At 37.1% G+C, this 11,288-nt stretch overlaps 1 protein-coding gene across 2 annotated transcripts in view; it reads right to left on the bottom strand.

Moving 5' to 3' along the window:
* Window positions 1–4,221: 4,221 nt before the first annotated feature.
* The window catches only part of PAPD5 (PAP associated domain containing 5), a 71,209-nt gene continuing 64,142 nt past the window's right edge, over window positions 4,222–11,288 (bottom strand). Inside the window, exons 8-12 of one of the 2 annotated variants that reach the window (XM_006882510.1) lie at window positions 8,299–8,425; window positions 8,093–8,196; window positions 7,809–7,996; window positions 5,989–6,153; window positions 4,222–4,582 (exon numbers count right to left, since the gene is read on the bottom strand). In XM_006882510.1, the coding sequence (XP_006882572.1) occupies window positions 4,406–4,582; window positions 5,989–6,153; window positions 7,809–7,996; window positions 8,093–8,196; window positions 8,299–8,425 (761 nt within the window). In that variant the 3' untranslated portion in view covers window positions 4,222–4,405. The remainder of the gene's footprint in view (window positions 4,583–5,988; window positions 6,154–7,808; window positions 7,997–8,092; window positions 8,197–8,298; window positions 8,426–11,288) is intronic. The other variant, XM_006882511.1, reaches the window with a different exon arrangement.

Raw genomic sequence — 11,288 nt, 5'->3', positions numbered from 1 at the left:
TGTGTTGTCAGTGGAAGACCTCCCTGTTATCAGTCAGGTTACAAGAAAGCTGGTGCTAGAAAAAGGATCTAGGCTATAGAAGTAGAAAAATTCGAGTTAAAAGTGTAAAACTAAAGGTGATATGCAAACACTAATTCAGTGAAATATGAATATTAAGATTAAGAGGGTTCCCAATTCCCACACTATCATCTATTACTTATTTATATGGCTAAAAACATGTTTCTCAGTAGATTCAAGTGATACCTCGAGCTAATACCCCAAGGAGATGTGATCGCTGCATCTCCTGGTCCATCTGCTTCAGGCTTTTAGACCATAAACTAGGTTAGACTTAATAGACCACACACTTAGGTAGAAAACATAAAAAGCACAGACTTTAAAAACAAAACAAAACCCAAAAAACCTTGTCATACAATAAAATATTATCTGTTTATTAACTAAAAAACTGTCCTTAAATAAGTACTTAATTCTGAATAGCAAATAAATAAATCAGCACTTTATAAAGAATCTTTCTGATAAATAATTAGCATGTTACAATTTTTCTCTAACATTTAGTTCCTCTATACATGTTTTGACAAATGGCAGGCTAACGTCTTACAGTTTAGAAGTTGAGGCAAGGTAAACATAACACCTCCAAACAACTAGAGCAAATTTCTGTTCTCACGTGAATGCTGCATCATGTTCTGAATAGTTCACCAGATCCATTATGTCCACTGAGAAGAGTAATTATTAAATATCAATTTTACTAGGTCAAATTTAATTGAGCCAATTACAGAACACTTTGCTCACAAAATACTTTGAGATGTTGCTTTTCATGAATTCAAACATTTTTTAAAAGCTAGAACTGAATAAATTGTTTGATCATTAATTTTAATACATAATTGTTATCACAGCAAAATTAGGAACTTTTTACATTCATAGTGACTGAAAATACACAAAAAAGAAAGAAACAGCATGTTATAATTGGAGGAACTGAACAGTTTCAAATTGTAGAAATAATATCTGGTAACAGTGATTTCAAAAAAAGCAAATTCAACAACTACATTCAAATTATTGGGGAGGTCTTTACAATAAATATGTGTCATAGCAAAAGGGTCCTGCAGTTCTCAAGAGCTGCACTCTTCTGAGCCTCCTGAACATCTATAAACCCCAAACACTAATCCACAGGTGAAGGCAAACAGCAGTCAGACCTACCATTTACATGGGGGAGAGAAAAAGGAGAAAACACGAGGTAGAAGACTCCACAGGGAAAGACAAGGAAAGTTCTCCCTACTGCCTTTATTTCACTCTGTGAAGACTTTATGCAGGAGTATCTGGAGCCAATGCAAATAATCGAGTTATTAAAGGCAGGCTCAAAATGCAAGCAGAGGTAAAGTGCACTTAAGAAAGGAGGACCAACTGTCCAACAGACGGAAGGGAGGGCTAACAAATGAAAACAAATCCTGTATATCAGCACCAGATTGAAAAACCAAATGCAACATCTCTAAACGGAATGATGACACTAAAACCCAGGGCCCTTCATGGCACCTTAAGCTAGAGGGAGGGGAAGTGCATTTATTTACCGTTATCCTCAAAAGATGGCTGTTCCGGTTTTGTGCTGGATCTTTTTGATCCATAAACTCTTCTAAAAACCAATTGTTAAAATACTAAGTTTTAAACTACTTTGATTCTGCCCAGGTACACATACATGACTGCCAAAGACATGCTATCAGCGTGAGGGAGAATTTGTCAAATCTTGTTCTACAAGGACTGGCAAAGGAAGTTTATGATTCATGAGTGTGGAAGGCTGCAATAGTTAAATGACACAGTTTTTTAATACACTCACAAGAGCTTCAGAAAAATGCCCTGAAACTCAAAGAAATAAGACAAAAGTTAAATACAGAGATGAAATGTACAAAACAAATGAGCAGGCAAACTAAAAGTTCTTGAAAGTATTTTACTTCAGATTGAAAATGAACAGCTTCCACACTGTTCACAGCAAGATACACAGTATTCACGAATACAACGCTGGTCATTTGAGGAAAATACACACCTCAATTTTTCCTTCATGCTTTTTCTTTTAGAAAGATACTGTTTACCAAAAAGAAACTTCAGTAGTACAGGAAAAGCTATTTTTCCAATAAATTTACGAAAACCTAAGATTCCCAATGGAATCAAGATTATCTTCCCGCTACCACCATCTTAATATAATCACATGCTTATTAGAACACTAATATCTGCACCCTAAAAGTACATTTACTTTCAACAATGAAGGTGATTCTTAAAAAAATTCAGTGTGGTCAATGTAACATGGATCTCTGCAAGTATTAAATGTCTGAAGTAGGCAGCTAACACTGGATTTGATATTATTTTTTATAAATAATTGTTCCCTTAGCAGTAAACATAAGTCTACATATTCACAATAGTCCTAAAAAATAAATACTGTGATTATGCACAATATGTAGTGACAAACTAGTTTCAAGAACAAAAGCTCAACATCTTGATAAAAATTCTGATCAGAATAAAATGTGACTCTAAAACTTAAAACATTGTCAAAATAACATTGCATTTAAAATCTTCCACAGTTTACATAGTAGTGAACTTCCAGTTTTGGAACACACTTCATAAATTAAAATATGAACATATTAAAAATGTTAATATCAGTGATGACATCAGTTTTGGTCTTACTTTAGCATTATTTTCTTTATAAAAAAATTGCATTATATGTCCATTAATGGTTTGATTGGTCATATTATTTAATAAATGTATACAAAAGAAGTTTCTAAAAGCCAACAATAAAATAAATGTGTGTGTGTGTGTATGTTAATTTCATCTCGGAAATGGCTGTATTTAACAGTCACACACATTGATGCTAGACATAAAAGCTTTCACTTTCAAAAAGAAAGCATTTTCAGAAATGTCACATTCTATTACAACAAATATTCCCAACTGAGTTTCAAACTCAACACGTGATCAATGACAGAATGATACATTTCAGTTGCACTCAAAGCTGGCCACAATCAAAATTTACAGTATAGTTGAATCAAGCCAATGTTTAAAAAAGTTTTAATTTGAGATAACAATTCCACGAAGGGAGAGGGTAAAGAATGGGATGACAAGAAGTATTTGGTCTTAATAAGGCAATACAAAATGGATCTCCGTTATCAAAGACCATTTAATTGGTAAAGAGAAACAATACCAAAAACATAAAAGTGGAGTATAAGAAAATAGTTTTTATAAGTATGATTTAATTAAAGCTGTATACAGTTAATCTCTCCCACAGTAGTTAAGCAAGAAGTTAAAAAAATAAAAGATGAGGCAAACAAGCGCACACACAGCACACAGGATCAGAGGAACCAGCATGCCTATGTCTTGGAAAATTGAGGTTTCACTGCAACAGGAATGGGACAAGACTCAATGGTTTTTGATTCTGTTCTCCTACTAGGAAGAAGGGTAAAAAAAATTACAAAAACTTAAAAACACTGCAAAAGAAACAAACACGAAGCCATGTAAGTGCCCTCTGCTCAAGACAACAGCACTATAGAAAATAGGTGCAATTTAATTCTAAGAGATGACTAGAGGTTTCTTCAGTGTTTGCACAAAGTACATAGTACATATTTTTCTTTTTTTTTTACAAAATAGAATAAGCATCATTTGCCACCATAAACCTTTTCTTTAGAGAGGAAAAAAATTGTGCAGCAGTTCACAAGGGTTCTATTAAGTCATTCCAATGCTGAGGAGAGCAAATTGAGTCTTAGCATTAATCAATTAATCATTTCCTTATATATGATGTTAAGATGACAATTCAGATTATTTTTCAAACTAATCCTGAGAAAAATCTGTTTACAGTTTAAACAGTAATGTTATGTAAAAAGTATTAACAAATCCACTATTACAAATATCAATTTCATACACACACACACACACACACACACACAGCCTCATACACACACTAAAATGGCAAATATATGTGTAAAAAAAAATTCCCAAACCAAACCCATGCACAGATCACTTTCCCTTGGACTCTGGACTTCCTGTAAGTTAACTGTCATTCCCACCCCATCGTCTGAAACGTTTCTGTTTCTATCATCCTATCCACACTGAATACTATATGTACCTATAACTCTGCATAAAGCCAATGAGAAATATATTTAATGTTCAAGCTTTAAGTCTTAAAACGACCCTGTTGTAGTAATGACTTATCAAATGAGCAGCCTTCCCACCCACCCCCAACCCCTTTTCTGCTTGTTTTTTGCTTTTGTAATTGTCAGTCTTCATGATCCATTCCGTGGCGAGCTGGGAAACAACGCAGTTGCTAAATCAACATCTGAACAGTGTAAGGCTCCTGCACGTCTCCCAGGAGTCCCTATCCAACTGTCCTGAGCATGAGATCATTGCACACAGAAGACAGTCCATCGTACAATGCCGACTATCTACAGAGATCTGAAAGAGGGGCATCCCGCTTGTGTTTCCTCTTTTTGCCATGATAATACTGATTATTGGATTTGCCTTGATGCTGTTTGTTTGTCATCAAGGAACCATGGCTTGTTTGAGTTGTACCTTGGAAGCCTTTGCTGGAAGAACGAAACAGCCTTGCTGATCCATGCTGCAAAAAAGAAAAGTGGTCAAAAAGACATTAGTACGGCACACCAAAGAATGCAGGGTGAGCTTTCAAATCTAGGAATATGCTGGTTAATAAGTTCCTGTCCCAACCACTGATTTACTAGTTGGCAGATAAAGATGGCACACATAAATACAACTTCCAGGGTGATGCTCTTGAGTTCTAACACTTTTGGTCTATTTTTCCCCCCATGGGAATCTTGAAAAACACAGGCCGCTATCTTGCCATCAATAGAGTACAATATGTACATTTTTAAAGTAACATGTAGACCCTTTTTATTACTCAACCAAGAGCCCTTCTGGAAGGAGCTACGGGAGCAGCAAGTGCACTGTCAGTTCATGGCTGCGAAAGCTGGCTGCTCCTGGAGCTTCTCCCAACCTCTGACACTCCGCTGTTTATAAATTAGTCTGGGTTGTCATACAGGACTATGGCGGCTGTAAATGTAAAGTGAACTTGGCAAGTCAAGTCCAACATGAAGGATGCACCTCTACATCCAGGAAAGAAGCCTTTGCCCAGCGTGCCCACTGCACTTAAAGACGGCCTTGGGCAAAAGCCATGCACCAAATGGCTTTGTTTTCCCATTCATCACTTTTTGGTACATAACAAACTTGTCAACTAAAAGGTCCCAAAATACAGGGTCTTATTAGCCTTTGCAAATCAAAGATAATGCTAATCAAGTCTCACCACTGACAAGCGGCCTGATCCATATTAACTAGGTACAGCATAAACAGCTCACCAAAACCCATAAACTAGGAATAGTAAAATAGAAAAATGCGCACAAGGCCACGATGTCATGAAAACACTTCCAATGTGTTTATTTCAAGTGTAACTCGAGTCTTTCTATAGCTTGATGTGTTTTTTCCTTTTACTTAATTGTGGTTGGGTTTTGTTGTTTTTTTTTTTTTTTTTTTTAATTTTCTACTGGTTCACTTACAAAGTTCATATACATGTCTAACAAGGGCAGTTGGCTGGGGCATCACATAAAAATCAGTCTCTAGAGTCCCACACTAAAGCTTAGGGTACAACTCTGTTGTTATGTGTTGTCAAGTTGGAACTAATCCAGAGGTGACCCTCCAGAGGCAGTAAATCTCATGGGAGGAGACGGGCCATCTTTCTGCCCTGAAGAAGCTGGTGGATCTGAACTATGTGCTTTTGGGTCAGCAGCCTAATTTCTTACACATGAGGCCACCAGAGCTTCTACAGAATACAACAGACTCTTATAAAGATCCTCAAGGCAACTATTACTCAGATCCTCAGGACTTCTAGAAGCACTGTTTTCCTTTGGAACCGCTAAGAGATTTAATCTTCAACCTAGACTTTTCTTCAAACCCATCATGCATGTTATTCACACATGCGAGATTGCAAATTCTTTCTATTAAATGTCAACACACCTGAGATTTGTTGGTGCTGCTGGATATGTTAGTGGCTTGGGGGCCCTGCGTTTTCCCAGCTGCCTGAGAGGACTCCAGAGCCACGTCCTGCGACCCCACTCGGCTTCCAGGGCATGGACGGCACAGCAGCTGTTTTGAGGTTTTGCACGGTGTTGCATCAGAATCCTAACGCAAGTTATATAAGTTATAAAATAATGTATTAATACTTAATATAGTCAATTATCAAGAATGGGCAACAATTTCAGCTAAGCATTATTTGGGGAGCTCTGGTCACCCAGTTGCAAGAAGCTGAGCTGCAATCCCGAAGGCATGCAGTTCGAGGCCACCAGATGCTCCGTGGAAGAAGGACGGGCAGTCTCCTTCCATACGATTAAGTGCCTCTGAAAACCCGCCAGAGGGTCAGCTATGAGTCAGTTCCAAATCGACGGTACACAACAACAACAAGCATTATTTGGATTAAACACAAACATTTAAAGGAAAAAAAATCCCACCAGATACTCATAAAAATAAGAAAAATCTGCTTCTAAACATTTAAATAACATAGTCTGTCAGAGGGTGTTTGTTCACTGGCTAATCTACTATTCATGCCTGAGCTTGCTAATCAATCTTAAAGGAGTTAGCTCACAGAGATCCAAGTTAATTTGCAATTTAATTCCCCAAAACAGAACCAAGGTAAAATGGATAGAATAGGGTAAAGAATGGGGAACTTGGGCCCAATCTCAGGCTTAAAGTCTTCCATCAAACACAGAAGAATGTCTGAAAAGTCTCTAATTACAGATCAGAATACATGTTCTAGAATTTCAGGGTGGTGGTTACACAACACCGTGAACATATGAAATACCACTACATTGTACACTTTCAAATAGTGAATTTTATATATGTGAATTGTATCTTATTTTAAAAATTTAATCAGGAAGTTCATTATTCTGATTATAAGAAGGCTTCCATACAAAAAACAACTATATGATTCCATTTCGATGCAACTGTAGAACAGACAACAGCTGTAAAAGCACTAGGAAAGAAGTGCAGTGAAGTAAGTCTCTGAGGGGGGATGGTGGCTGGATTAGGAAGGATCAGGAGTGGGATAGTACTTTCTAAGGCTTTGGAGTTCACAAGTATAAACACCTGGAGAGATACAGTAAATGTAAAGATCTGTCTATTTCTTTACATGTCATTTTTACATCAAAAGTAAAAACATTCTAAACAATTAACTGAGCTACTGACACACAAGGTGCAGTTCTCTGGAGGTTGTTGTGTATTGATGTGGTTAACTGATGTGATTTTAATTGACTGTGAATTTAAATTGACTTTAAAATGTTATCAAAGAATAAAATTAATTAATGGATAAAGGGATGGACAGATGGGTAAACACATGAAAAGCAAGTGAAATGTTAATGGGGGAACTGAGTGGCGGGTATATGGATATTTGCTAAAAATTCTTCTGCTGTTGCAGTATGTTTGAAATTTTTAATACAACATTGAAAAAAATGACAATCAAAACCTTTTTTTAATGGGTCTGGACAGTATGTTTAATAGTACATAGACATCAAGTAATAGCACTGGGGATGAGACTGTAGGCTGCATAACTGTAAACCCAATGTCCTCTTTGTTCTACGCCATTGCCCCTTTTACTCAATAAGAAGCTATACCTGTAATTTTTTTTTAAAACTAAAAAAAACCAAAAAAACAAGCCTAAAAAAAACCCCATAATTAAAATTGCCCAGTAATGAAAAAGAAAAACACTTAGCCTTAAACCTCTAGACATTTCACAGAACCCCTGGACCTTTAGGTTTGGCAAAGCCGTGTTTTAAAATACTTACTACGTCACTAGAGCTGGACTGTGTGGCAGAGGAGGAAGACACTGGCCCTGATGAAGAGTTTGAAGAGTGTTTACTAAGAGATTCCGAAGTCTGGCTTCTACATTTCCCAAGGGCTTCATTTTCTTCTGACAGATTATTATTACATTTATCTAACTGCTGAGTATCTACTATCAAGGTAACACCATTTCCTGAAAAAGTGGCAGAAGATTAGAAAACGTTTCTTCCCATTAAATACAACAGAGAAAGCCACTAATACTTGGTTAATCAAGAAATCAAAATCTTACCATTGCATGAAGGCTCGGGCCTATTCTGCAAGCCCCACTGCTTTGAGATCCAATCTCTGTATGTGGCGACTTCATCGGTTACTCTAATTATTCTACCTAATATGCTGCATGTATTTAAAAGAAAAGAGAGGGAGGTGTACATTAATTTGAAGGTCAGAAACCACAACAAATCTTGAGAGAATGGGCTGATTTTAGTTAAACTTTACCTTTCTGTTTCATTGTTGGGATAGTACTTTGCTATTGGTGATACAGCATGACTCAAAACAACATAGGCATAATCAAAGGCCTGTTTCACTTGCATGGCCCCATATGAGCTCCTTCCAACATCGTTACCTAAAAAGAAATGTACACATAAAACAGCTTTCTAAAAATGGATTAAAAAAAAATTTAACCATTACTTAATTTGAACCAAATGTGCTTGAGTCTTCTTCATTTATAAAACAAAATCCCAACCTCAAGCTATCCCTGAAAAAGCTAAATCTAGAAGCTGGCCTGTCAGCTGTATCCACAACCTCCTACCCTCTGGACTGTCTAGTATGTGCTCAGTACTCTATTGTGCAATAGAAATTTCCTAAAAGGTAGCTGGGACCACCAAGGACTCTTCTATATGTAAATAGTTAAGAGGGAAAAAAAATCCAGTTGTCCTCACCTAAGAGTAAAGCAATACAAATTATAACAATCTAACTTTTGTTTGTTTCTATTATTGGCTACACACATATGTCTCCCACTGCATTATCAAAACCGAACCCACTGGCATCAAGGTGATCTGGTTTCCTAGTGACCCTCCATCGGGTTCCTGAGGATTTCACGTTAAAGCTCTGCCTGCCAACTAGTTGTCTTCATGGGCAATGATACAACAGACAGAGGAAAAGAAATTCTCAATGAAACACAGAATCCATCAGGCATCTTTGTTTTTTCTGTTTTTAAATTGTGTTAAATGAGATTTTACAAAGCAAATCTAATCCTTTTTTCATTCATTCATATACATCGTGCTTACGAAAATTTGTTCTAATACCTGCAATGTAACCATACTTTCCCACTTTTCCCCTGTAACTGATTTCCATTCATCCTTCTACATGCACCATTTCTTTCGTTAGTTATACTGTGTTGATAATTTACTGTATATTGCCTTTCCCTTGAACCATCTTGATGGTGTCTATTATCTATATACTCCTTTCTCATCTCTAGTAATCTACCATCCATGAGTCACTGTGTAAACCTTTCTTCAGCATTTTCTAATATTTGTGTTTTTGTGACTCATTTATTTTCACTCTGCATCATTTTCCTAAATTCCTCCATGTCATGTAGTGTTTCACAAACGGACTTATATTCTTTTCTGCTGCCCAGAACTTCATTGTGTGAATGTATCACAGATATATTTTTAAAAAATTCATTTGCCCACTGAAGGACACTTAAGTTGTTTCCATCTCTTTGCTACTGTAAGCAACAATAATAAACATGGGCGTGCACACATCTGTTGACATGGAAGCTCTTGTTTCTTAGGCTAGTTTCCTAGCACTGAGAAAGCACCAAACTGCTTTCCCTTGTAGTTGCACCATTTTACATTCTTCCCAGCAGTGCAGGAGGGTTCCACTCTTTCCACACCCTCACTTGCATTCGCTGTTTGCTTACTGAACTTTGCTACTGCTGCTGGAGTGAGAGGGTATCTCAGAGTTTTTTTATGTGATGTAATAGCTGATTATCTTGAGCATTTCTTCATGGATTTTGAATGTCTTCTTTGGTGAAGTATCTCTCCATGTCCTATGCCAATTTTGTAATTGAGCTGCTTTGTCCTTTTCTGGCTGAGCTGCTGGATGAATGAATTCTAACTCTTTGTCCAAGATCTGTTTTCCACAGGTGGATGGATTCGCATCTGGGTTCTCAGTCCTGTTCCATTGATCTGTCTGTCATTGTACCAGACTGTATACTTCCATGACTATATAGTAGGTTCTGTGATTGTTTAAGGACTCCTACACTTTGTTTTCAACTTCAGTAGTGCTTTTCTTATCCAGGGTCTCTTTCTTTTCCATATGAAGTTGGAGATTACTTTTACTATTTCTTAGAAGAATGATGCTGGGCTCTCGATTGGGACGGCATCATTCAGAGCTGTCACTTTTGGTAGTACTGATACTTTCACAATTTTAAGGCTTCCTGCCCAGCAGCATGGTGCAGTCTTCCATTTATGTAGGTAGGTCTCATTTGGCTTCCTGTAGTGGTGTTTAGTTTGGATAGGCTTTTTATTATCACTACTAAATTTTAAGTTTTTCTTTCTTTCTTTTTTTTTTTTTACTTGCTATGTATCTGAAAGCCGAACAATGAGAAAGAGTTGACTGATGAACTGATGTTTTTGAATTGTGTTGTTGGGGAAGAATACGGAATATCCCATAGGCTGCCAAAAGAATGAACAGGTATATCTTGGGAAAAGTGCAGCTGTAATATAAAGCTTTGTCTCATACTTCGGACATGTTACTAGAATCCTTGGAAAAGGGATCTCAGGCTTGAAAGGGTGATAGGTCAGTGAAAGAGAGGAAGACCCCCATCAAGATGGACTGACACGGTGATTAGAGCAATGGGCTCAAGTGTGTCAGAGATGATGGAGATGGCACAGGATAGGATGAGATTCTGGTCTGTTGTTTATAGGACAGCTAGGAGTCATTCTCGACTTCAAACCACCTAACAACAATAATTCATCTTTTGAGAGGCTACTGTAAGTAGCATTGTTTTCCATATTTCCTTTTAGTGTTGTCCTTGTGACTGTAGAGGACTCCAATTTTTTTATGTTGATTTTATACCTTACCACTTCATCAGATGTAATGGGGAGATTCATTAATTAGTGAGTCTTTTGGATTTTTCTATATTCAAGGTCATATAATTTGCAAACAAAGTTTTACTTTCTCTTTGCCAATTCAAATGCTTATTATTTCTTTTTCTTGCCTTATTTCTCTAAGATTTCCAATACAATAGTGAATAAGAGTATTGATAAAGAGTGACCTTTTCTGGTTCCCATTCACCAGGAGAACACTTTCAGTCTCAAAAGTCATGTTTGAGGGCGCTCTGGTGGCCTAGTGGCAAGACGCTGCACTGAAATCCCAGAGGTACACGGTTCAAATCCACCAGATGCTCTGCTGGAGAAGGAGGGTGCAATCTCCTCCTGTACCAGTCAGATCAGATTTGACGGTACACATAAAAATAATAT

Source organism: Elephantulus edwardii, unplaced genomic scaffold (genome assembly GCF_000299155.1).
Source record: "Elephantulus edwardii isolate Elephantulus edwardi_28Jun2011 unplaced genomic scaffold, EleEdw1.0 scaffold00021, whole genome shotgun sequence".
Classification (NCBI taxonomy): Eukaryota; Metazoa; Chordata; class Mammalia; order Macroscelidea; family Macroscelididae; genus Elephantulus; species Elephantulus edwardii.
The sequence above is the reverse complement of the archived record's forward strand: the minus strand, read 5'-3'. Positions and strand labels throughout refer to the sequence as shown.